Raw genomic sequence first — 23,947 nt, forward strand, 5'->3', positions numbered from 1 at the left:
TGGCATTTTCATTCAGTTAATTAAAAACGCGCACACAAGCATACACACGCTAGATAGCCTGTTTTTGAACAAAAAGGATTGAGGAGCAATGGATTGTGCCGGTTGCATAGCCAACTACGTTCATTCCGTTGCCATGGCAACCTTCATGGTAACCAGAGTAACTGTGATCTTTTGTGCAGCATCATCGCACGACCGGCCAGGGCTCAGACCGGAGTTGAAAATCTGTAGCCGACCTAAACAGGTGTTCTTAGTGCGCTGATTACGCAGGAAGAGATACGGAGACAAATCGTTTCAAAAAAAAAAAACCTTCAAAAACTTTGTGCAACAATGAGCAAACAAAAGGATCGCAAAAAGTCGTTGGAAAAACGACTTTACCAACTAGGGGCGACGGAGGAAATGCCGTCGCTGGTGCAGCAGACCAGAAAGATTCTGACGCACTTTCCCCATCTACTCTCGCTCGGCTGTTCCTACGATGAGCATCTTTTCCAAACGCTGTACCTTTGTGAGGTTAGTTTCCTAATCCGTTGTATTCGCAGCGGCTAATATTTTTTGTGTCCTGTCCCTCCGCCCGTTAACTAAACTCACGTCGTGCGTGATTTTGTTTTTTTTTCCAGACCGCCATCAGCAAATGCAGTGTGGCCGAGCGGGCCAACTGCTCCGTGGACGAGGTTTTAATAACTGTGCTGGAAATTATGAAGCTAGCGTGTGTGTGCAAAAAGGTAGTCATATCGTGCCTGCACACATTGCACTCGATCATCCACAATCTGGACCGTAGCGAGGTGATGAGTATGCATGATAAAATAAAAAGCAAGCTGTGAGTACGATGCGTGAAATGGAGGAGGATAGCACTAGGCTACTCATGGCTACGGCATGGAATGTGTGCGTGGATTTATGTGCTTTTTTTGCTCGTTATTTTCAGTTCCTATCTTAGCCAATTTTTCTGTGAAATGGAACATTTCGCAATAATGCGTGCGGTTGTCAAAATTCTTTATGAATATGTGCACAAGTGCGCGAGCGAGGATAGACGTAATGTGTTTTTGGATGTAATGGAAGATTTTACCGACCCATCGCGTAACCTGGGCAGCATAATACACTGGACGCCCGAATCGTTTACGATGGTAAGTACATATGCCTTACGTGGTTCGCGTGTTACCCTATTAACTTTTAATCTTTTAAATCGTTTTTTTTTTGTATCTCCCTTATGCACTAGAATTGTCGTACCTTTTTGAACAATATTCCGGAAAGGAAATATTACTCACTAGCTGCTACTTCGGCTGCAATTGGCAGCAACGCCATATGTCCTTTAGGGGTAATTGTATATCACCGTTGAAATTATCGTTGCCATTTTCGCTAATGGAGAAATACCGTGCTTTCAGGGCAAGAATTTTATTTCATTCGAGTGGAATTCCAATCCAGCAGAACTTTCATTTGAAGCTTCGTTAGCAGAGAATTTGAACAGATCGTTCGAAGCGAGTATTGAGCTAAACGATATTCAAAGTTTAACGATTGTTGAGTAAGCTTTTGATAAAAAACGTACGTGACAGGAGTAATATATCAATTTTTTTATAACCTAGGGATTTATATGCACCGCGAGTGGAGTGTTCCTATGAAAAGATCCAAATTACGGATGATTCTATCGTGACGTACGATTTGAATATTAACGCGTTGAACAACGAAGAGCTAGGTGTGTTGGCACAGCTGGTAAAAACTATGATTCATCCAGAAAAACTTGTCTACAAACCTCTGCGCCCGGCCGCCGAGGAAGATGAGGTTTTCATTCGCTGTGAGCAACTTTACAATACGAAGGACATTACGGACAATGGACCGTCGGTGCCGCCAGTGCCGTCACCGTCACTGCCGTCACCGCCACCGCCAGTGCCGTCACCGTCACTGCCGTCACCGCCACCGCCATCGCCGCAGAAGGAAAGCAGTGTTACGGGCGAGGTGATTGCTCGAAACGAAACGCCGGACAGAACTCGGACACCAGAATGTCGGACAGAGCCGGAGATAGAACTGGAGGCTCCAGTAGTGTCGGCAGTTCCGTCGGTGTACAATGGCGTCGCAGATACTTCTAATTTGTCGGAATCAAAGGAATTCGTACCTTTAAGCACCGCCAAATGGCCGTTCAAATTGATCGATCTTTCGGACGATCATAAGAAAGCTGCTCCAAACAGTGACCCTTATGACATTGCCCATCTACGCGAAGAAGAACGTGCGCATAAGCGGGCAACAAACAAGCACGTTAAAGGCGCTGGAAAGGCGAATGGATATAGCAAGAAAGCTGAGGAACCGACAAACGGTACCAAGACACAAAGTAAGAAGCGTCCAGCGTACATGAAATCGTCAACCCCGACCAAACGCACCCGCGCAACGGTGATGAAAACAGTTCCCAAAGATTTGGAAGAACTGTCAACAATTTACAGCATAAGCGATGATACCCATTCGGACGCTGATGATAGCGATTTCATAGCCTACGCCATGCTTTCGGGACTTGGTAAAAGCAACCGGAGCAAGAAGCAAGAAAACATGCGTAAACAATCGATGACTGCTGCGCGTAAAATGTCTGGGCGAGCTAGGGACGTGAATGTGAAACAGCCAGCAGCTAATAACACATTGCAACGTTAGTGAACGATGCCTTAGTAAGGGATTTCACACAAAAAGACTAATTTATTTTGCTTTGTTTTTTAGCCCAAAAAAATCCAACCTCACGTGGTATGAAACCCAACCGCGGGAAAGAAAACACACTGAACAAACAGCCACAGTTGAACGATTCGCGAAAACAATGTTTAGAAAGCCGAGAAGTAAAACATCCCTTGGGAAGGAAACCGGCACAGGAGTCTTCCTATACGAACGGGATGGCAAACTCATTTAGCTTCAATTGTTCGGAGAGAATCGTTGGCAGTGAGCCAACTGCACACAAGTCACCGACTCATTGCTCTTCCATTGTCCCGACGGCGGTTGTTTTGCAAGAAACTGTTGCATCCCCCTTACGTTCGTCGAACAGGAACGGCGACGAAACGATACAGATGGGAATGGAAGTTTATGAAAATCCCGTAAACGCTGACCGGACACCGACGACGACCACGCCGGCGTGCACCACAGTACAGACGATGATCGAATCAAAAGTACAGCCGCTCATCGTAGACCTCCGGCGCTACAACAGTGAACGAATCTGCACAGCATTGAACGAAGCGCAAGCGTTGGAAAACACAAACTGTGAGGAGTACAATGGTATCAAAGAAATATGTACACGAACGAAAGAGCTGGAAGAGGAGCTTGAGATCCTCTATAGTAAAATGATGGCTATGATAAGAAATAGGTAAGCATCTAATGCCATTAGCCCAACATCAGGTCTTTGTACAGTGTGTGTGTGTATGTTCTTTATCCTTTTTTGCAGTAATGAAAAGGAAACCCTCAATCAGAAGCGAATGCAAGCTGCACAGCGCGATCAAGAGTTCATTCAGAAGGTTAGAGCCGAGAAGAAGAATTTGCAAACCATCTTTCAGGCGTGCAAAGTTCAGTACGATCAACAGCACAAGAGCCGAGTGGCGCAGGAGCTATGGAAGGTGATTTACGGACCCGATGCCAGTGTGACGAGCCCCATGTTAAACTAACTAGAAGGTAGTTGTAGTAATATTATTCACTTTGAGCTATTCCGTTTAAGTAATGCACTATCTACTTTACTTTAACCTTTTGTCGATATTAATTTAAAAATGGTTCAATCGGTTATATTACATGCACAATAAATCCGTTTGGCCGCATACACTTGCGTATTCTTGTGGGTGGTAATATAAAATTCACTTCTATTGTACACTCTCCTGCTCGGCGGTCGGCTTCATTATTTAACATTACATGCCCAGCAGTACGCTCGTGCCGGTGGGTGCTACAATCGTTGGATTCGGCGAGCACGCCTGCCTGACCGACATTTCCCACGTGTCGAGCAGATGCGATAGCGTGAACAGTCCCGGCAGCTTGCAGATGCGCGCCATCAGCGATTTCTGCACCAGTATCAGGAATGGCGTCGCGTTATACTCTTGCTCGATCAGCGAGCAGCTCGGGGCGGTCGATGGATAGTCCTCCGGGATGGTGACGGCGACCGGCGGCACGCAGGGCAGATTTTTATCGTCCAGCCAGCAGATTAGCTTGATCGTGCGCGTACCGCTGATGGCGCACTGGTCCAGCGATACCTTGAACTTCTGATCCAGCCGAGCGATTTCGCCCTGCAGAATGTGCGGTATCTCCTGCGGTGCAGTGGTGCTGCTGGCGGTGGTGCTGGTAGTAGACGATGCACTACCAGTCGTAGAGGCCGCTGTCGTGGTGCTGGTGGTGGTGGTAGTCGCACCACCGGTAGTCACTCCGCCACCCGTTCCAACGGCCGCGCCCGTATCGTCCAGCGCCAGTCGGGATTGCTTTGCCGGTGGGGGCAAATTTTTAATGTCCGGCCCGAACAGCGCCTCCAGACAGGGGCGGAAGGTACGCTGCAGGGTGTGGTTGCCCGTGGCAGCCTGCAGACTGCTCGAGACGGCCTCGACCAGCGGGTTGTTCGTTGGCGTTTCACGGATCGATCCCAGCTGGCTCGTTAGCGCGGCCTCACACTTGTGCAGTGTCTCGAGCGGGATGCGAACGCTCGGATTGCTAAGAATTTCTAGCAACCGTTTCATCTTCGCAATCTTATCGATATCGTCGTTCTCCATCTTTGCGATCATCCGTTTCAGCGGCTCGATGTACTTGGTGAGGGCGCGATACTTCTCCCGGTACAGCTGCTCGTCCTGCGGGTTTAGCGGGCTGGGCACGGCGCCACCCGGCTGGCCGGGCGTGTTTAACGAGCCGCCGGGCGACTGGCCGATCGTGGAACGTTGGGCCACCCCGCCCATGTGCGGGTTGGGCGATGGGATCAGGGCCGGCGAGGGTATCATCTGTCCCGGGTGGGACGGCGGACCGTGCGCTCCCGGCCCGACCGGCGACGGCACGGACGGGGAAGGCGACTGGCGCAGGAAGTTATTGGGCGTCACGCTGCGCACCGCTCCACCACTGCCCGGGTACACGTTTCCGCCCGGCATCATTTCCGGCGGCTTGCGCACCATCGCGTTCGCTCCCATTCCAACAAAGTTGCCCTGCTGGCCTGCTCCCGGTCCGCCGGCACCACCCGCTCCGAGCATCTGGTTCGGGCCGGGGCCCATCACACCGCCACCGCCGGCAGGGCCCACCACTCCGCCAGGGCCCATCGCTACACCAGGGTTCATTTGATTCGGGCCGGCACCAGGGCCCATTCCGCCAGCCTGTTGCTGCTGCTGCATGGCTTGCTGTTGCAGCGTAACACCCGGACCTCCGGGACCACCAATCGGTCCGCCAATCGAGCCGACGCCTGGACCAACGCCCGGGCCCTGTCCCATTGCATTCAGCAGCACCTGTTGCTGTTGATGCTGCTGCTGCTGCTGCTGCTGCTGGATTTGTGGATGTCCGTGTTGTTGCAGCTGCTGAAGCTGTTGTTGCTGTTGCTGCGGATGCTGCTGGGGATGCTGTCCATGCTGCTGGGCCAGTTGCTGGTGCTGCTGATGCTGCTGATGTTGCTGCATTTGCTGGTGTTGCTGATGCTGTTGCATTTGTTGTTGCTGCAGTTGGGGCTGGTGCTGTTGTTGCTGCTGTTGCTGCTGCTGCTGTTGCATTTGTTGCTGATGCTGTTGCATCTGCTGATGTTGCTGGGGATGCTGCTGCAGGTGTTGCTGCAGCTGTTGGTGCTGCTGATGCTGTTGCTGTTGCTGTTGCTGCTGCTGTTGTTGCTGTTGCTGCACGACTACTTGCTGTTGGACTTGGCCCATGTTCGGACCGGGGCCTCCGTGTCCAACGCCACCCTGCACGCCCGCACTCAGCTGGCCCATCTGGCCGGGCCCAAGGCCCATCTGCACCTGGCCCATGCCCTGCTGCTGTAGCTGTTGCTGGCGAACCACCTGATTCGAGGCCATTCCCATTGCCTGCGGATTCATGCCTGCGTTCGCACCAACCATCTGGCCCATTTGGTTGCCGGCGTTCATCGTACCACCAACCGTCCCCATTTGCTGTCCACCCATTGCGTTCTGGTTCTGCAGTTGCGCCTGTATCTGTCCCATCACCATCGGGTTCATCTGGTTTGGTCCGCCGGGGCCTACGCCCATCTGCTGCACGGGTCCGCCCTGTCCTTGGGCAATACCTCCCTGCTGCTGTTGTTGCTGCTGCTGCTGCGGCTGTGACATGCCACCTTGCTGCTGTTGCTGCTGTTGCTGCTGCTGTTGGGCCTGCTGCATCTGGTTGACCTGCATTGCGTTCAGCTGGGCCATCTGCTGCTGCTGGCCGCCCATTCCCACGATTTTGCCACCGCTCATGCCGCCCGGCCCCATCCCCACACCCATCTGCCCCGGCATTCCACCGACCATCCCGGCGCCCGGACCCTGCATCTGGTTCGGGCCACCCATCATGCCACCCATCTGATTGCCCGGCCCCATGCCCACCCGGTTACCCTGCATCGGGCCACCCATGCCACCCATCTGCATCTGCGGGCGCAGCGAGTGCAGCAGATTGGACGCCTGCCCAGCACCGCCCATCTGTCCGCCCATGGGACCGCCCGGTCCTACGCCCATCTGGCCCATCATCTGTGGCCGGGTGCCCTGCGACGCAAGGTTCTGCAACGCATTGATGGGATCGGGCATACCGCTGCCGCCTCCTCCACCACCACCGCCCTGCTGGCTGCTGTTGCCTCCACCGTCCTGCTGAGCCTGCTGTGCGGCCGCCGCTGCCGCTGCTGCCGCATTCTGTTGGTTTTTGTGCTTCGTGTCTAAACGGGATAGAGGATGAACAACAGAAAAAGCAAATCCCAATAAGCGGCAACTTCAAAACACCGGCTAGCGTATCCGTCCGGTCCCCAAATGACCAACCGCGCGTGTGTGTGTGTGTTCAATCACCCAAGAAATGACACTTACTCATCTCACGTACGTGCAGTATCAGGCGGGCGACAAACCCGAGATACTCATCCTTGTTGCGAGCCTTGTGAAACACATGGTTTTCCATCTCGATGCCATTCTTCGACGATGTCATGCCCGTCTGCTGGATGGCCTCATTGCTACAGTGGAAAGGAGAGGATGGGGAGAAGACAAAAAATCGTTCACGCGAAAGTCCCACCGACACCAATCCGCGCGGTCTACCCCGCACACCGCATCGTACGTACATCTTGTTAACGACGCTCTGGCGAAAGTTGCTCGTCTTCCAGGAGTTGTCCTCGGCCATGATGATGGAGATGGATAGTTGCACACACTCGTCTTCACGTTTCTACGCGATTTAATTACCGTTCAAATGCACTTAGTTGCTTCTGCAATTCATTTCTTGCCTCCGTGAGAGTTTTATCTACACCGAGAGCGTAAAAGCCCAGACGCACTCTGCTGTGTCAAATCGCCAGCACTGCCCGAGCGTGACAGGGAAGGCGCAAGTGGGAAAGAGATGCAGCCACAGAGAAGCCGAAGATTGCCGAAGGAGTAGCTGTCAAAATGTCATGTTCGAAAAGGGGGATATTTTCGAAATAACAAACCAAAATGTCAAACTCGTTTATTGGTAAACAAATCGTGCTCGCCGGTACGCAAAAACGGAAAGCAAATAGAGATGTTATCGATTTGATGCAAAATCTGTTTTCTGGTGTGATTGAATTGTTTGAGAGCATTTTATATGAGATTTGACAGATAACGTCGGATGTGTGATTTCGTCGTACGACGGAATAAAAAAATGATTTCGTCGGACACCGCATCCGATGTTATCTGTCAAGCTAATCGTGTGTTGTTTTGTAGGAACAACCTCAACTTATTTTTTTATAATCGTTAAACTATTCTTGTTAAACATCCAAATAATCGCAATATGAATCGAAAAAGCATTTAACAGCACACGCGATGAAACGCAGGCCCTCAGTGGTCGTTTAGTGGATTTGTGGTACTTGGAGCTACTAATTGTTCTTAGGCTAACAGATTAGTTTAGCCATACAGCATTATAATCGGTTTTACGTTTCCGCGTTGGAAAGGACGGAAAGGACGGTTGCGCTACTCCTGTGTTATCATAATTAAAAATATTTTAAAATAATTGCATAAACGTTGATTTTAAATGTTGTGCTTAACTGTGTAGTAATGGATGAGACAGTGTAAACATTATCGTACCATATGGTACAGTGTATTCCCGAGTTATGCAGTTAACTTTTTTCGAAGATGTCAGCGTTTATAGGAAAACGCGATCTTTAACTAAAAAATTAAATTCATGAGATAAATTCCAGTAGGACGCAACATAAACTATTTCATATAATATTTTGTAAAAATTATGCACATTTCTTATGATCTATAAATTTCATTGAAAAGGCAATTTGTGTATGAAAACCGCGTTGCTTTGAATCCGCGTATCTCGTGATGATACTGTAGCAATGTGTCTTTTGTAAACAAAGCGCATACTGTGATATTGCTGATGCAATCGGAATTGCAACATTGTAGCACTTTCAACGCACACGAACGCAAAGTGATTTACCGGAAACAAATTTCTCTATAAGACTTCTAATAAAGCATCGTACGATAAAACGGCAGACCCATGTCCAAGGCGGACATATTGAAGGGCAAAATGCCCATTACCATGTTGCAGGAGATGTGCTTCAAGGTGAAAAGTACCCTGCCGATCTATCAGTTTCTGGGCGAAGAATGTTCACCCCACAGTGTCAATGTGAAGCTGTTCACCTACATGGTGACGGCCCTGGGAAAGCAGGCTACGGGTGTTGGTAGATCGAAGCAGGAAGCCAAACACGAATCCGCCTGGCAACTGATCCGGTTGACACTGGAGCTACCGGCCGGCGAGGAAGACGAGATGGTTGCGACCGCCGCCGAGGAGCGTGGATCGCTGGCGGCCCTAGAGATTGGCACCGATCGCGTCAATCAGGTTCGAGACATCTGCATTCAGCGTAATTTCCCGTTGCCCGAAATCGTGCAGGTGCGCAGCTACGGCCCGTCTCATGCGCCGGTATTCGAGTTCGAGTGCCGCATCCGGGAGATTGTACGACGCGGGGCGCACTCCACCAAAAAGGGAGCCAAGCAGATTGCCTGCCAAGAGATGATTAAAACACTGCAATCGGTAGGTTGTGCATGAAATGGCCGTGGTATCCGGTTTGGGAGCTTCTCCTTCAATAATTCTTTTTTTTTTTCTCTCTTTCTTACTCTCTTTATTTACCTTTATAGATGCCGGTTGAGGAGCACAGCATGCAGGTGCTTTCTCTCGATCAGGCTATTGAAGAAGCGGAGGACAACAACGAGAATGTGATAAGAACGTACCGCGAGTACACCCAATCGGACAATAAGAAAAAACTTGGCGTTTCCATTGCGGACAGGCATTCGTTTTTCCTCGAGCTGCCCCAGGAACGAATCGACGAGGCCCGCCAGCTCCTGCTGAATGAGAATGAAACGGTGCGCGAAAAGTGTTACAAGATTGCAACGGCGCTCGGGCTGAAGGCTAAAATCACGATCGCCAACAGCAATATGCAAACGATCAAGGGCAGCACCATGAGTACCTTCGAATTGGTAAACCCGGACTATGACTGCTTCATCTTCGGCGAGGGCGAATTATTCTACAGCAATGTGGTTGATTATTTTGTTCGAATGCTCAATTGTAAGGTAGGTTGAGTTGATAGCAAAACCAAAACATTTCAAATACAATAATTTTATAAATATACTATTACAAAGCAGATATTGTTATAAAAGAAAAAAATAAGCTCTTCTTGCAATTCTTTTCCATTAACAATCTTTATACATATTCGCAGTAAGAGCATACCGACCGAGACGAGACTTGATTGCCCGATCCATAGCTATTCTAGTCGAACGCACTCCGATGGAGATTCAATGCCAAAGCTGTCCAAATTGTGCATCATGCGACTAACGGTCACTGTGCAGGCAAATGGTATTGCTCCGCTCCTGTCGATACTCAACTCCTCTCACGTACAGTCCTCACTCGAGATTGATGCGTCAGACTCCTAAGGGAGGCGAAACAGCGAAGACTACTTGGATGTCCCTTATTGTGAGGCAGGGAGCGATGCGGAGATACGGCATTCTCCTAAGCACGCGTGTTGTACGCCCCAAACCACAAACCTACGTACACACACACACCATCCGGTATGAAAGTGTCTTCAAACGCTGTGCCCCCTTAACAATCGGAGTCCGCACTCTCGTAAACATAAACTGAGATGGAACTAGTGATAGTCGGAACCCGCCTGCGATATTGTTGCAGTCATTCGAAGCTGCCTGAAGCCATCGCAGCCCCGTCAGTTATAACGGTTCCGATGGTTTCAGGTTGGTCCGAACGGCTCCAACAGCTCCGACGGTTGTGACGGTACGATTCCAAACCCCTATCATTAGACGAAACGACAGTGTGTAGCGCGTAAGCCGAATTCGAACTCGAGTTCTGAGAGTGTGAATGGATAATGTTTCGTTTGGAGTAAACAGAATGAATATATATTTTTTAATTATATTTTTTCTATAACTTCTAGGCGCTGTGTTCTGAAAGCAATCTCATGTTTGCTGACGCACCGATGGAACAGTTGCGATTTATTAACATGGACGACATATCGCAAATCATTTCCGGCGAGCTAAAGCGCAACACAAACAGCGACAAAGCTGGGGAAGGAAAGAAAATTCCTCGCTTGACCTAAATGTGCTTCGCATTTCAATGCCGACGTTTCGGTGCCTTATTTTCATGGAAAATCTGTGTACTAAGAATATGTTAACGTTACCGTTTTTTTTTTAACTGTTTTTCAAAAATACGTATGCATTAAGTGCATTAACACGAATAACCAACGTGTTAACAGCTAGGAGTAAGATTACGGGAAACAAACTGAAACAAGCTTTCGAACTGCTGTTTGGAATTCGTCCAATAACGCTTTAGCAGTGCCTAAAAAAGGACTGAATGCACTGATAATATTTGAATTGTTAAGGGAACTGCTGCTGTATTACAAATTTACTTTATTGTTTGTTATTTGTTATGACATTCTGAGCAAACTTGGCATGCCTGAATGCTTCCAAAATCATGAAATATGCTTATATTTGGACTGAACGTACTGAGAATATTTGAATTGTTAATGGAACTGTAATAAGTTACAGTAACTGCTCGTCATGAAGTTGTAAGAACTGAAAACACATCAAAAGAATTCATCAGACCGAGTTACACATATCACGTCTCAATGTATTTGTATTTACTAGTTAAATTGGCCCGGTTACAAGACTATTCAATAGATCTTGGGGAGTTTATACAATGTCAGGGATGACCTATGACAGATGGTGCTACGTTTGAGGGACAAGGAAATAGTTTTAAAATTTAACCGCGCGGCTACATGAGGTGAAATATACAGTTCACAATTTCTTCCAATTAGGGAATGTTCTGCATAAGAAGATATTATTTTTAATAGAATTTCGAAGGTGGGTGTTGTGTCTCCCCCAACCCTTTAGCTGTACCTGTCAGATATTTCGCCTGTCAAATAGTTCATTTCGCTATATATTTCACCACATGTAGCCGCGTGGTAAGATGTTTCTGATGGTGGCTCTGTATATATTAAGACTTTTTTCCGGATTTAAATTGTTGTGTCTGGCGCATACTATTTTTAGAAGATTTAGGCGATTAGTGGCTTTATTTCTCAAGTGTTCTACATGTTTTTGGAAGTTTAATTGATTATTTATTATGGTACCAAAATATTTGTATAGCTTTGTATTTTCTATATTTGTGTTCCTAATTGTTAAGCGTAAATTGTTGTCTTTTTTCCAAAGATAATGTATTTAGTTTTTGTTATATTTATGGTTAGTTTTAGGGATTCCACATTTTTGGTAAAAGCGTTTAGTGCCTTTTGTAGATTTATTTGTAATTCCCGTTCATTTTTTCCATTGCTGAGGATGAAAAAGTCGTCTGCATATTGTATGATTGTGTTACATGGGTGTGTTTCGTGTATGGTTTTGTGTATTTCTTTGGTGTATATATTAAATAGTGTACATGACATGACATCTCCTTGTGGTAGGCCATCCGTTATTAGCATATTTTGTGAGTTGTTATTACTGGTTAATTGTATATTTCTGTTTCTTAGGAAGGCGTAAGTCCATATTATGATTTGTGGGGGGATGTTGGATATGCTCATTATTTTTATAAGTGTTTTTGTACGTACATGGTTGTAGGCCTGTTCTAAATCTAAGAATACTGCTCCACATATTTGGTTTTTTCTTTGGTTGTGTTTAATGTGGTTGTTGAGATAGTTGATGCATTGATTGATTGTTCTTTTTTTCCTAAAACCAAACGATTGTTCTGGTAGTGTGTCGTTTTCTTCTATGTCAGGGGTCTCCAAACTACGGCCCGCGGGCCGCATGCGGCCCTCAAGAGCTTATAATGCGGCCCACGATGGCTTTGCCAAAGTTAATATAAATACTACGTTATTATGAATTTTTAAAATTAAAATGTATTTTTTACTTTTCTTAGACAAAAATCAAGCTTTAGTAACACGAAACTGTACAAGTATCGTTGGTATTTTATTATAAAAACGAGATTTAAACGTTCACTCATCAGTTAAAGGTAGCGTCAAATGGCCCTCAACATAGTTATTTTTGAAGCAATGCGGCCCGCGAGCTGAAAAGTTTGGAGGCCCCTGTTCTATGTGTTTGTCTAGTTTTAGGAGTACCGCGGTATTTAAGATTTTTGTTATTGTCGGTATTAGTGCTATTGGTCTATAATTGTTTGGATCATTTGTATCTTTGTTTGATTTTGGGATGGCAATAATTTTTATTGTTTTTAGTTCTTTGGTTATTTTTCCTTCTTGCCACATTTTATTTCCATCGGCAATGATTGTGTTTCTAGTATAGTCATTTATATTTTTTAGCATTTCATGTTATCTTATCGATGCTTGGAGTAGTGTTTTTTTCTTGTTTAGAATTTGATTCCATATTTCAATGTTCAGTTCAGTCATCTTCAGCGGTAAAGTTTGGGTCAATTTCATTTCTGAATTTGGAGTTTTTGTTTTTGATGAAATTTATATTCATGATTTTTTTTTGCGCTATTCTCTTCGTTGTGAATTATGTTAGATTCTTTTGGATTTGTGTTATTATAAGTTATTTTTCCAAAAAGTTTCCAAAGCTCAGTATTATTTGTGTTTGTGTTAATCTTATCCATGGATATTTCTGTTTGTTTTTCTCTTGCCATTTTACTGTTTAATCTAAAGATCGCCGTGGCTTTTCTAAATTATATCGCATTTTCTATACTTCTGGTTTCATTAAATATTTTTCTTGCTTTGTTTTTTTTTCATAAGCCTCTTTGATCTCCTTGCTCCACCATGATTTAAGGGTAAAATGGATTTTGTGTTTGCTGTTGTTGATTATTTTTGTAGCCCTTTTTGTGAATTGTTTAATGTTTTTTATCTCGTCTTGTTTGATTTCCTTTAAAAGTTTGTTAACTTTCTTTTTATTTATGATCGTTATGTCCTTAGGCAATGCGTTATGGTTATTTATTGTAATTTCAATTATTTTGTGGTTGCTAGCTCCTATGTGGTTATCTTTTATTATTTTATGTGTGTAAGAGTATATGTGTTTCGATATTATTGTTAAATCGATTGATGTCTGTCGTTTGTTGTTGTCGGTGGGAATGCAAGTATATTTATTATTTTTTAGAATAATTAGGTTTGATCCATTTATTTGTTCAATTATTATTTCTCCTTTTCTGTCTGATTGTGAATCACCCCAAAAGGTGTGATGGGAGTTAAAATCACCTGCTATTATGATTTTTTTGTGGTTGCGAGTGTAGTGGAGTATTTTTGTTATAGTGTTTTTTAGTGTTATTGTGGGGGTTTGGGGGGCGATATATATTGATACCAGAATAGTATTTGTGGAAAGTAGTAATATTGCTGTTGTTTGAATGTTTTCTTCTGTTTCGTCTGTTAGTGTTAATTTTTTGAAATTTATTTGTTTTTTTTTTTTTATATAATGCACGTACCTCCGTAACCATCACTTCGGTCGGTGCGTATCATGTTGTATCCTTTTATCGTCATTTTTTTTCGTTTTTTAGCCATGTTTCTTGTAGACAAGCAATGTCGTAATTGTTCTCTTTTAGAATATGAATTAATTCTTCCCTATTTTTTTTAATGCTTTGGATGTTTGCTTGAATTATATTTAGTTTGTACATTTAATTTGTTTTTTGTTTAATTTATGTGTATACTTTGCTAATTTATATTATTAAGGGGATATTTCCCTACCTGTTTCTTCTGTTCTTTGAATATCTGTGTCGCTAAGGTATATTAGAGTATCGTTGTGTTCTGTGTTTATTTCGTTTACTTTTTGTGTATTTTGATTTAAATTTTTATTAAGTTCATCGGTGATTTCTTCTGTTTCATCTGTGTGAGTTGTTTTGTTTTGAATATTAAGGCGGTTGTTTTCGTTTATTTTTTTTGCAATGTTATCTTCTTCAATAGTTACATCTAATCTCCTTTTTTCCGTGGTTATGGGTTTTGAAGTATTGTCGGATAATATTTTTGAATAATTGATTGTGGTGTAGTTTCGAGGTACTATTGGCGCTACTTCTCTTCTTATTCTGCGGGCTTCTCTGATCGTGATTCTTTTTTCCGTTTGTATTTTTTTTATTTCAACTTCATCGTTCCAAATTGGGCACTCTTTATCAAGTGATGAATGGTTTTCACCACATGCTGTGCCTTTTAATGGGTTGTTGCAGACTTCATGATATAAATCTCCGCATTTTACACATGTTTTTTTCCCTACTACAATATTTTTTAGTATGGCCAAAACGCATACATTTCATACATCTCATTGGGTTAGGGATGAAAACTTCTACTCGTTCTGAAAAATATCCTATATCCACTTTTCTGGGAAGCACTGTAGTTTTAAATGTCAGAATGGCCGTTCTCGTGTTGTACATTTCACCATTTTGTCCTCTCCTCTTCATAGTGTAAACCTCTGTAACATTTTGTTGTAAACCTTCCAATAACTCCTGTTCAGTCAAAAACGTACAGGCATCACAACGGATTACTCCCTTACTCGTGTTTAAAGTTTTGTGCTCGTACACCTTCACTTTTATACAGTTATCACCGTGGTTTAGATTTATATTATATAATTTCTTGGCTTCTTTGTGATTTCTCATTCTCATGAGCATTTTGCCGTCTCTCAGTATGGTGGTTTGTAATGGTTTTCCTCCAATCGCCATCTCCGTCGCCTTTACGAACAGAAAGGGATTGTAGTTTGCTAAACTTTTTCCCTTAGTATCACTCTCCACAACCATGAACACCTCCTCTGTTTTTTCCGATTCGTTAAAGTTTATATTTATTCTCTCACCTCTCATTTTCCTTCTTTTTTTTGTGTTTTTTATTGTTGTGTCTCCCAAAATGCCGAAGTAAGACCCGAAGGTCCTACCTCCTCCCGGGTCGTCGACCACCATCTCCTACGCGGAAACACTTCACTTTTAATTTCTTTTCCCACTTAATGTAATTATCTTTTATTGATTTAAATGAAAAAAAAAGGAAAGGGTCCCAAGAAGGGAATTGAAACGCTGTAGATATTTTCGTTTGTATAGATATTTATTTCTCCGATCTTTTATATAAAATATACAGGCGGTCCCCTAGATACACGGTTAATGGGGACCGAAAACGGCCGCAAAATACCGCGTATCTCGAATTTCCGCGTAAGTCGAATCTCGTGATTTCCAGCTAAAATATCACAAATTTTCGTGTAATTTTGCAAGTAGGGGGCGGTTTTAGTTACTTTATGAATTATTTCATATGATTCTGACTGAATATAACTGTTCTAAACCTTTTGAAATAGTTTTGAACATTCGATCAAAACGGAAATTATTTGGCAATTTGCAATTGATGTGTCAAATCAGTACAATTTGCTCAAAGAACTGTCAAATTTAGTAAACCGCGTATCTCCGAATCCGCGTATAAGAGATACCGTGTATCTCGGGGACCGCCTGTATACGGAATGTAAAAAAACGGTTTTGACTATAAAGTAACTCGACCACTTTGACCAACGGTTTGACCTGGATTGACAACTAATTTCGGAATCAAAAAAAGCTCCTTTTGACAGAATGGGTGAAATGAATTTCCATAGGAACGGTTCGCTTTGTTCTTAGCAACACATACGTAGTACCCAAGTGCCACAAATCCACTAAACGACCACTAAGGGCGGTGGCAACGCTTTTTCGCATGCGATTTTATCGGTCGGCCTGTCAAATTTTTATATGGGATCTGACAGATAACGTCGGACGACGAAATCGTACGTCCGACGTTATCAGTCAAATCCCATATAAATTTTGTCCGATAAAATCGCATCCGATCAGCGTTGCCACCGCCCTTAATTATTGTTGATGTAATCTCATTTGTAAACATTATGGTCACCCTGTTTTTAACCGTATTTTTACAACGATTTGACACAAACAGTAGAGGCCATTCAGTTTCAATTGACATTTGACTTGGCACAGCTCGTTGTTTACAAACGAGTCTATTCCGTGCTGCATCAACATTCTGCCCAAAAACCATCATAAAATAGGTTTAAGAATGAATTCTGCCACTAAGGTAAGCGACGACAGTGCACATTCCTTTACCGGCTCACAGTGAAACTCACGCTTTCTGCTCGTTCTTAGGTAGGGGAGATTTTTACCGCTGCCGGTGCTGCATTCAACAGCCTGGGAGAGCTAACGATGCAACTGCACCCTTCGTCCGATTCTCCAACCGGGTAAGCAGATCTCGCAGCGTGCGAGCGCTTGCATGATAAGAAAATGTGTGAAATTGTATTAAAGTGGCCCAATTTTAAAACCCCTACCATTCACTCAAGGAGCAAATGGACAGATGAAGAAATAGAGATGCTTCGGTCCGCAGTCACACGGTTCAGTGAGGATTTGAGCAAAATCAGTCAGCGCATCAAAGGCCGTACGGTGTAAGTGTGTCGCTTTCCGGTTTTGGTGGCATGATCGTTTCTTCATCTGTTCCGACTGCTGGCAAGGTGTGTGTTGGAACAGTCACATTAACTCAGCGCACATATGCTTCACCATTTTTTAGATCGCAAATCCGGCACACGCTCAAGAAGAAAGCGTTCGAAGATGCTGGCCTACCGGTCAGGCAGCTAACGCAACCCACTTCCACACAGTCACATCATCTGCAGCAACAAGCGCAGCAGCAGCAGCAAATCATTGTTACGTCCTCTGCACACTACGAGGAGGGAGTTCCTTCCTCTACCGTAATTGCACATCCGATGGTGATCGAATCGGTCATAAAGGACGATAATACCGAGTCGAGCGGGTTGCTTTGCCAACCGGCCGACATTTCGATGACGCTGAACCGGCTAAACACGCAGGAACACGAGGCAGACGTGGAGGGAATGGCTTCCAGCGAAATGAAGCTCGAGTTCGAACCGGGCACCGAAGAAGTGGCCGGGTGAAACGAGGATGATTTTTACTACAGCGAACCGAAGGATTAGTACTGGATGTTAACCGGCAATACTATTTCGCGCGCGCGTGCGGTATGTTCTCTGAAAGTAGTGTAACGATGCAATGGGTATATGGGTAGCCTAAATTGAAACCAATCTTCCCTCCCTTCATGCAGTAGATTCCTCGGTGGCCAACTCTATGACTTTAAAACGATCTCCCGAACGAACAAGTCGTACATATTGGTTGTGTCAATGGTTGGGAAAGAAGTTCATGTGTGTTTGTGTGTTTCAGTTTTAATATGTGCGGTGTTCATTCGCAAGGGCCCAAGATGTGGTGGTCGCATTGTCTTTTGTATAAATAAATGTGTGCATCGAGTCACTGATGCCTCTCGTCTCGTATTTTACTGTTTTTTTTTCATCGAATCATATTTGGCTCCAAAGCTGTACGGCCGTTCTTATTGCATTAAAAATGTCAGTTTCAAAGAGGCTTTAGTTTGTCTGTTTCCTTTAATTGTATACTGCGCGTTATTGAACGCAAGGAAGCGCATTTGATAATAAAAGTTAAGTTTATCTACACGTACATTTATCTTTACTTCCATACTTACTTCTCCGGCGCTACAACCGGCGGCTTTGTGGTCTTGGCCGGCCTTAGGATTTTCCGAAACCACTCCTTCGTCTGCCAGTCCGTTATTGCGGCCTTAATGGCGAACGCCTCCACGCCATTTTGCCAACACAGTTTGGGTCTACCACACCTCCGTTGTCCTTGTGGACGGCCTAAAAAGACTTTATGGGCTGGGTTGTCCGTTTCCATGCGTACAACATGGCCAGCCCCCACCGGAGCCTGTGCGAGCTTGATACGCTGTACGACAGTGAGGTCGCCGTACTTCTCGTATAGCTCGTCATTATAGCGGCTCCTCCATTGTCCTTCCACACATACGGGACCAAGTATCCTTCTGAGCATTTTCCTCTCGAACGCAGCTAGGAGGGTTTCGTCAGATTTGGACAGTATCCATGTTTCAGAGGCGTACCGGTACGATATAAGTACTATATAGTCCCAGCTTCGTCCGTCGCGACAGGTTCTTTGAGGTAAACTGATTTTTCAGGCTGTAGAATCACCGGTTGGCAGCTAGCATCCTTGCGCCCAACTTTGCTACCATGCTATAGTCGTTGCTGACCTTTGACCCAAGATCCAAGACCCAAGATATCGTTGATAAGTGTCTTATAAATAATATTTTTGCTATTTCTGAGTTTATAGTAATTTAATATTACTTTAAATGAATATTGAATGAACTATACGGCCAAAATTGGGCCGGTCTGGTCGTACAGTCGTCAACTCGTACGACTTAACAACATGCCCGTCATGGGTTCAAGCACCGAATGGACCGTGCCGCCATACCGTAGGACTGATTATCTTGCTATAAGGGGGAATCAATTAGTCATTGAAAGCCAAGCCCGTAAGAGGTTCAGGCGGGCCTTGACCGACAACGGTTGTTGAGCCAAAGAAGAAGAAGATGAATAAAAAGTTAAAAGTATATTACCTTTTGAATCCGAAAAACTGCAATCTACAATACAAAATGTATGGTCTTACACGGGTAGACGGTCGTAGATGTAAAGAGCACAAATCGAAGAAAAAAAAAGTTAACAAATATTTAAAAAGTAGTGTAAAACATATTTCTCCAGGTATTCCATGAATTTCAAGTGTGTACGACTTATATATCAAAAGACAATGAGAAATAAAAATTGCAAAAATCACCGAGGTATGCAGTCATTGACACTAGGGTTGATCATCGTTTGTTATTGCTCATTTGTTAATACAAAAAAAATAATCAAACGTTTCATTTTGCCTTCGTAATACAAGTTTAATTCTCCCCCCCCCCCCCCATGTGAGAAAACGTAGCGTTTGACGACACCCCCTCCCTCCTCCCCTATCAGCGTTACGTATTTGATGGATGACGCCTTTGGTAATGAAAGTTAAGTGTATCTCCATGTACATGCATCTTTACATCTTTAAAAATACAATTCAGTACAATATAGATGACAGGAACCTGTGAATGTATCCCTTAATTCCTTTTTTATTCAATATAAACGATCGGGTTACACAGCTCTTTATTCAGAATATACTGTAAACTAGTTTATTAGCTCCGACTTCTAGGTAAATGATTTCCGATGTATCTAATGGAACCCCAGAGTGCCAGCAAAGATATAAAACAATAATAACTGAATATCGGGGTACTGGACCCTAACCGGTTCTGAAACTATCCCGAATCACATATATGTCCTGGAACTGATCGCGAAATCATACCGGTTCTGGAACATATCCCTTGTATCTATAACGTTTCTGGAACAACTTATTTATATCATTCCTGGAATTGCTCCCGAACCAATGGTTGTCCGTAAACTTCTCCCGTTTCTACTCCGGCCCAAAAATTGTAACTCTTAATTTGTATGAATCATGGAACGGATTGCGCACTTGTCCCGGTTCAGGAACAGATACAGCACCTACTTCGATCCAGCAACTGATTCCACAACCACACTGGTCAATGAACCATTCCTCGCGGCAGTTGTTTGAAAAATGCGCCGTAACGATTCAGAGTAGACATGTACCCTAATCTAAGTAGCCTGGAAGTAGAAACACTAATCTGTTTCATAGAAAGAAAGGTAAAATTATAATTGGAGAAGTAACTATTTTAAAACAGATTCTCAATGCGTCTCCATTTTGTAAGCAATTGAAAGAAATCTTTTATAAACATATAAAATCCACAATTCCGAAAAAATGCTTCCAAGGCACTGCAGCTACGCAAATACTTAATCGCACTCTTTGCTACCACCCCCATAACAAATCCCCCGGCGAAACCAGTGTACAGCAAATACAAAGTCTTCCCTCTTCCCGTAGACGTGTGTGTGTGTGTGTGCGCGGGTGCTGGATCAACAAAGCAGACAACAACGAAAACAAAACAAAACAAATCCAACAAAAAAAAAATAAAAAAGTAACACGCAAGAAAAACACTCTCACGCCGGTGGAGGAAGTGGGCTAACGCGCCGCAAACATGAAGACGATTTAAAAACACCGAACCGGTTCGCACTGGTTCGCCGAACCGGCTCACAACAACCCCTCCCCTCCGGTGGGGAACACCGGTAGGGTATGGAAGGGGACGGTACGACGGAGTCGTTTATTTTTGTTCCGTGCTATCAATTTGTGCGACCCCACACACACGCACACAAACACACAGACACCAGCACATGCCGCACATCACCCGCGCCAGGCTTAATTCGATTTTCTTCATGGTCTTTTGCATCGCGGGGTGGTTTTTACGCGTCGGCATCGTCCCGCAATGGGGTGTGGAAGAGTGTGGAGGGAGCTGGGGGTTGTTGTTTTCGTAAATAGTTCGCACACAGTGGGACCGGCAGGGTAGGTTCGAGTGGATGCAATTGATGCGGCAATGGGTGTTTGCACCCCGCCCTGACAGTCGACAGCTTGCGACTGGTGTGTGTATGTGTGTGTGTGGGTAGGCAGCGTCGTAACCGGTTCGCGCCAGTTCGCGCTCGAAGCGCCCGCCATTATGTAGATCAACGGAGGGTGGGGTGTAGCAGCGCGTCATCTTTGGAACCGGTTGCGTCGCGCGGTTTGTGTGTTGTCTAGCGGAAGTAGTGTCAATCCGTGTGACAGGGGTTGCGGGTAGTGGGAGCGCGCGCTCTTTCCAATTGGGGGGTTGAGTATCGATGTTTTTTTTGTTTCCTTTCTTCCTCTTTATTTTGGTGCAGTGTGCGCGCATGGATGAACGAACGCGTGGGCATCGTGGAGTGGCGCACGTCGGCACATCGCGGCACAAACTTCGGGCGCAAGGTCTCAGCAGACGAAGGTCGTCCATCGACTGGCAGTTACCGCGCACCGTGGCCCGAGCGGGCCCGGCTTCTTGCGGTTGCGGTGTGCTGGGGGGTCTGTCGGTTGTTTGTCCGATGGAAAGGAAAGTTTCCAAGGTGGGATTTAAAATGGTCCAAAATTTCCCACTTTATTTCCGCTTCGCAAACATCTCCCTTCGAAGTAAGCAACAAGCTGTAGTGACCAAATCTCCAAGCAACAACGGCAACGGCATAGCTAGGCACAACACAACAGTTTCTAAAAATAACCCCTCCGGATTGCTTGGATTGCTTATCGCGCTCGTACACACTACGCCTCCCCGGGCTACTACGCAACTAAGAAATGGGCTCTGCGGGGCCCGATTCTACCGTTTTTACTGGGCATCGAAGGGAAGTTCCACATACATACAACCTCCACAACACGGTTTTGTTGTCCATAGTGTTTAGCACCCTCATCCAAGGGCCATTGTTGTTGATCGGGCTTCGATCACCACCGCGTATTACGCTGGCAAAAAAGGTAGGGGAAGTCAGGGTTAGTTCGACACTGCGGGTAAGTTCGACACCTTGCCGTTTTTGTGTTTATAGAAGTTTTTGAAGAAAAAAAACTAGTACACATTATTTATGTCAACTGTTTCAAATATTTGAGTCACATTTCACTGATCACTGACTATATAGTATAAAATGTCACCAAAACTATTGTGGCCTATTGGGGTAAAATCGACTCCACACTTGGTAACAGTTAAATGCTTATTTGTAGTATGTTAACGTTTAATCTATATCGTAATCTGAAAGAGCCTTTATATTCTACAGATGTCCCGTAACTATATGCGGTAAACGCTGGACTCAATTAAAATACCTTAGAAGCTACAAGACCCGAGATGTCCACAAACCAAGCAGCTTATAATTATGGAATTTTGCTAACATTATCACATAGAACGTCTGCCAAACTCGGACACAAATAATGAATTTAAAATTTGGTTTTAGGAATTTTAAAATTAATATTATTACGGCTTAGCACGTATTTTAGGCTTATTTTAGGCCGGTTTAGGCTTAACTGAAGAAATTCATTCCGTAAACCAGATGCTATCTCTGCAGCTTCTACTATGTGGAGCCCGGTCCCATGGTATTCGTAATGAAATTTTTGCTCTTGCTTGTAACTTCATTTCTTTCGCATGTTTCACTAATGTTTTAATGTCAATTTTTCTTAAAATTGGTACGAAATACTTTGTTGAACTTCAATGAAAAACAATCGGACATCCGAGTTTTTTTTTTAAGTTATAACCAATGTGTCAAAATCCCTCCATCATGGTGTCGATCTTACCCGCACTGCAGTCTTGATGCAACAAAAAACACGTTTTTTATATCAAAATGTTATCAAAATCAATCCGGGAACCGTAATTTCTCATAAGATTGGATATAATGAATCAAAAAAGCTCTTTCGATGTCTGCTAATAAGGTTACATTGGCAAAAGTATTGCAATCAGCGGAAAACCTTAAGGTGTCGAAACTACCCCCAGTTCCCCTACAAGCGCAAGTGACCATGCACGTGCCCCGTGAGCTGGTAAAGGTAATTTCTCAAATCTCGCCTCCCCTAGTTTGCTCAGTGTCATCCGCCGGTCCGCACCGGCGCGTGCTGATAAGCACGCGTAAGCCACTGCCCTACTGCTAGACCATTGGCCGGCCCAATGCCACCAAAACTGGGAGCAGCAGCAGCAGCAGCAACAGCCTTGTCGGCAGACATTGTCAGTTCCGTGCGCCAGGGGACCAATCTTATCTGCCCCGCAAGCCTCGTGATTGTGTCCGAATGTTGTGTTCTTCCTTTCCAACCTCTCTTATGCTACTTAGCAATAATAATCTACTCCCCTATTTTCCCCTGCACGAGACGCAAAATCGCGCGAAATCACCGACACCGTGCTAAGCCGGGGCCGGGTTCACCCAAATTCATGGCCTTCACGTTATATCGGTTCACGGGAAAGAGGAGGGTACGGGGATTTGCGGGTTGGCCTTCTTTTGGGGTCCGGTCCTCGGGGAGATTGACTTGCGCAAAAGTCACTCGCGGTTATCTATACGCGAGGTGTGCGCCCGTTTCTAGGTCGTTCACGTTCGCTGAAATCGAACTCACCGCTCAGCCGGCAGTAGAAGAAGAAAGAGGTGGGGGAAGCCTTCGTGTGCACATCCTCGCTCACGCAGAAACGTCGGAAGATACAAGCGGACCGGACCCCCATCCCATTAAAAGACACACACACATACGGCGGGCGTGTGCGCGCGTGCTGGGGCAGGTTGGTGCATTGTGACGCCCGAAGGTTAGGTTCCGGTTTCGGGTGTGCACCAGGCGGGAGGGGCATGTACGCGACTCGATTCCATCATCGCTTCCCGATGACGATGAGTGCGGAAACGGGGTGTAATGACCAGCGCCAAGGTAGCCGACTAGCAAGTGGGTTGCCGAATCACCCAGAGAAAGACACACACATTGGCATCTCTTTTTCACTCTGTCGCGTTGGCGGGATCTTCCGGAACGTTGGAGGAGGGTTGCCAATCGAAAGAAGTCCTTGAACGGGGGCTGGGTTTGTCATTGGCGCCGGTCGTCGATCCGAGTCGCTTTCTTGCACGATCTTCATCCTACACGTTTGAGTTAGCAGCAGTATCAAAGTCAGTCA

The 23,947-nt window shown here is 45.1% G+C and overlaps 4 protein-coding genes and 1 long non-coding RNA gene across 10 annotated transcripts; 3 read left to right on the forward strand and 2 right to left on the reverse strand.

The window, feature by feature from the left end:
* Window positions 1-63: 63 nt before the first annotated feature.
* Window positions 64-3,796, forward strand: LOC1279302 (uncharacterized). The gene is made up of 8 exons (XM_061660236.1): window positions 64-507; window positions 615-814; window positions 920-1,118; window positions 1,211-1,309; window positions 1,377-1,513; window positions 1,575-2,620; window positions 2,689-3,319; window positions 3,398-3,796. Exons 1-8 carry the CDS (start codon window positions 328-330, stop codon window positions 3,612-3,614), a joined length of 2,709 nt encoding a protein of 902 aa, XP_061516220.1. The 5' UTR covers window positions 64-327; the 3' UTR covers window positions 3,615-3,796.
* Window positions 3,654-7,441, reverse strand: LOC3292089 (mediator of RNA polymerase II transcription subunit 15-like). Its single transcript, XM_061660234.1, has 3 exons — window positions 7,199-7,441; window positions 6,954-7,093; window positions 3,654-6,808 (listed from the first exon to the last, which is right to left on the reverse strand). The coding sequence occupies exons 1-3, from the start codon at window positions 7,255-7,257 to the stop codon at window positions 3,849-3,851; spliced, it is 3,159 nt and encodes a 1,052-aa protein (XP_061516218.1). The 5' UTR covers window positions 7,258-7,441; the 3' UTR covers window positions 3,654-3,848.
* Window positions 7,442-8,258: 817 nt separating this feature from the next.
* LOC4578175 (uncharacterized) lies at window positions 8,259-16,465 on the forward strand. 5 transcript variants are annotated; one of them, XR_009766383.1, is made up of 3 exons: window positions 8,259-9,120; window positions 9,225-10,368; window positions 10,526-10,661. XR_009766383.1 is itself a non-coding variant. In XM_061660241.1 (3 exons), the coding sequence occupies exons 1-3, from the start codon at window positions 8,587-8,589 to the stop codon at window positions 10,685-10,687; spliced, it is 1,128 nt and encodes a 375-aa protein (XP_061516225.1). In that variant the 5' UTR covers window positions 8,399-8,586; the 3' UTR covers window positions 10,688-11,203. The 5 variants fall into 5 exon arrangements, 4 of the variants coding, with proteins under 4 accessions (XP_061516225.1, XP_061516229.1, XP_061516226.1 ...); XM_061660241.1 differs by having other exon boundaries at window positions 8,399-9,120; window positions 9,225-9,656; window positions 10,526-11,203; XM_061660245.1 differs by lacking the exon at window positions 10,526-10,661 and adding an exon at window positions 16,448-16,465 and having other exon boundaries at window positions 8,402-9,120; window positions 9,225-9,656.
* On the reverse strand, window positions 10,975-11,499 carry LOC133393782 (uncharacterized). Its single transcript, XR_009766386.1, has 2 exons — window positions 11,232-11,499; window positions 10,975-11,162 (listed from the first exon to the last, which is right to left on the reverse strand). It is a non-coding gene; the product is annotated as an uncharacterized LOC133393782 (long non-coding RNA).
* LOC1279305 (chromatin complexes subunit BAP18) lies at window positions 16,456-17,831 on the forward strand. Of its 2 annotated transcripts, XM_319006.5 has the most exons (4): window positions 16,456-16,582; window positions 16,651-16,742; window positions 16,842-16,943; window positions 17,066-17,831. In XM_319006.5, exons 1-4 carry the CDS (start codon window positions 16,565-16,567, stop codon window positions 17,442-17,444), a joined length of 591 nt encoding a protein of 196 aa, XP_319006.4. In that variant the 5' UTR covers window positions 16,456-16,564; the 3' UTR covers window positions 17,445-17,831. The 2 variants fall into 2 exon arrangements, with proteins under 2 accessions (XP_319006.4, XP_061516233.1); XM_061660249.1 differs by lacking the exon at window positions 16,842-16,943.
* The last annotated feature ends 6,116 nt before the right edge of the window (window positions 17,832-23,947 follow it).

Source organism: Anopheles gambiae, chromosome 3 (assembly GCF_943734735.2).
Source record: "Anopheles gambiae chromosome 3, idAnoGambNW_F1_1, whole genome shotgun sequence".
NCBI classification, from domain to species: domain Eukaryota; kingdom Metazoa; phylum Arthropoda; class Insecta; order Diptera; family Culicidae; genus Anopheles; species Anopheles gambiae.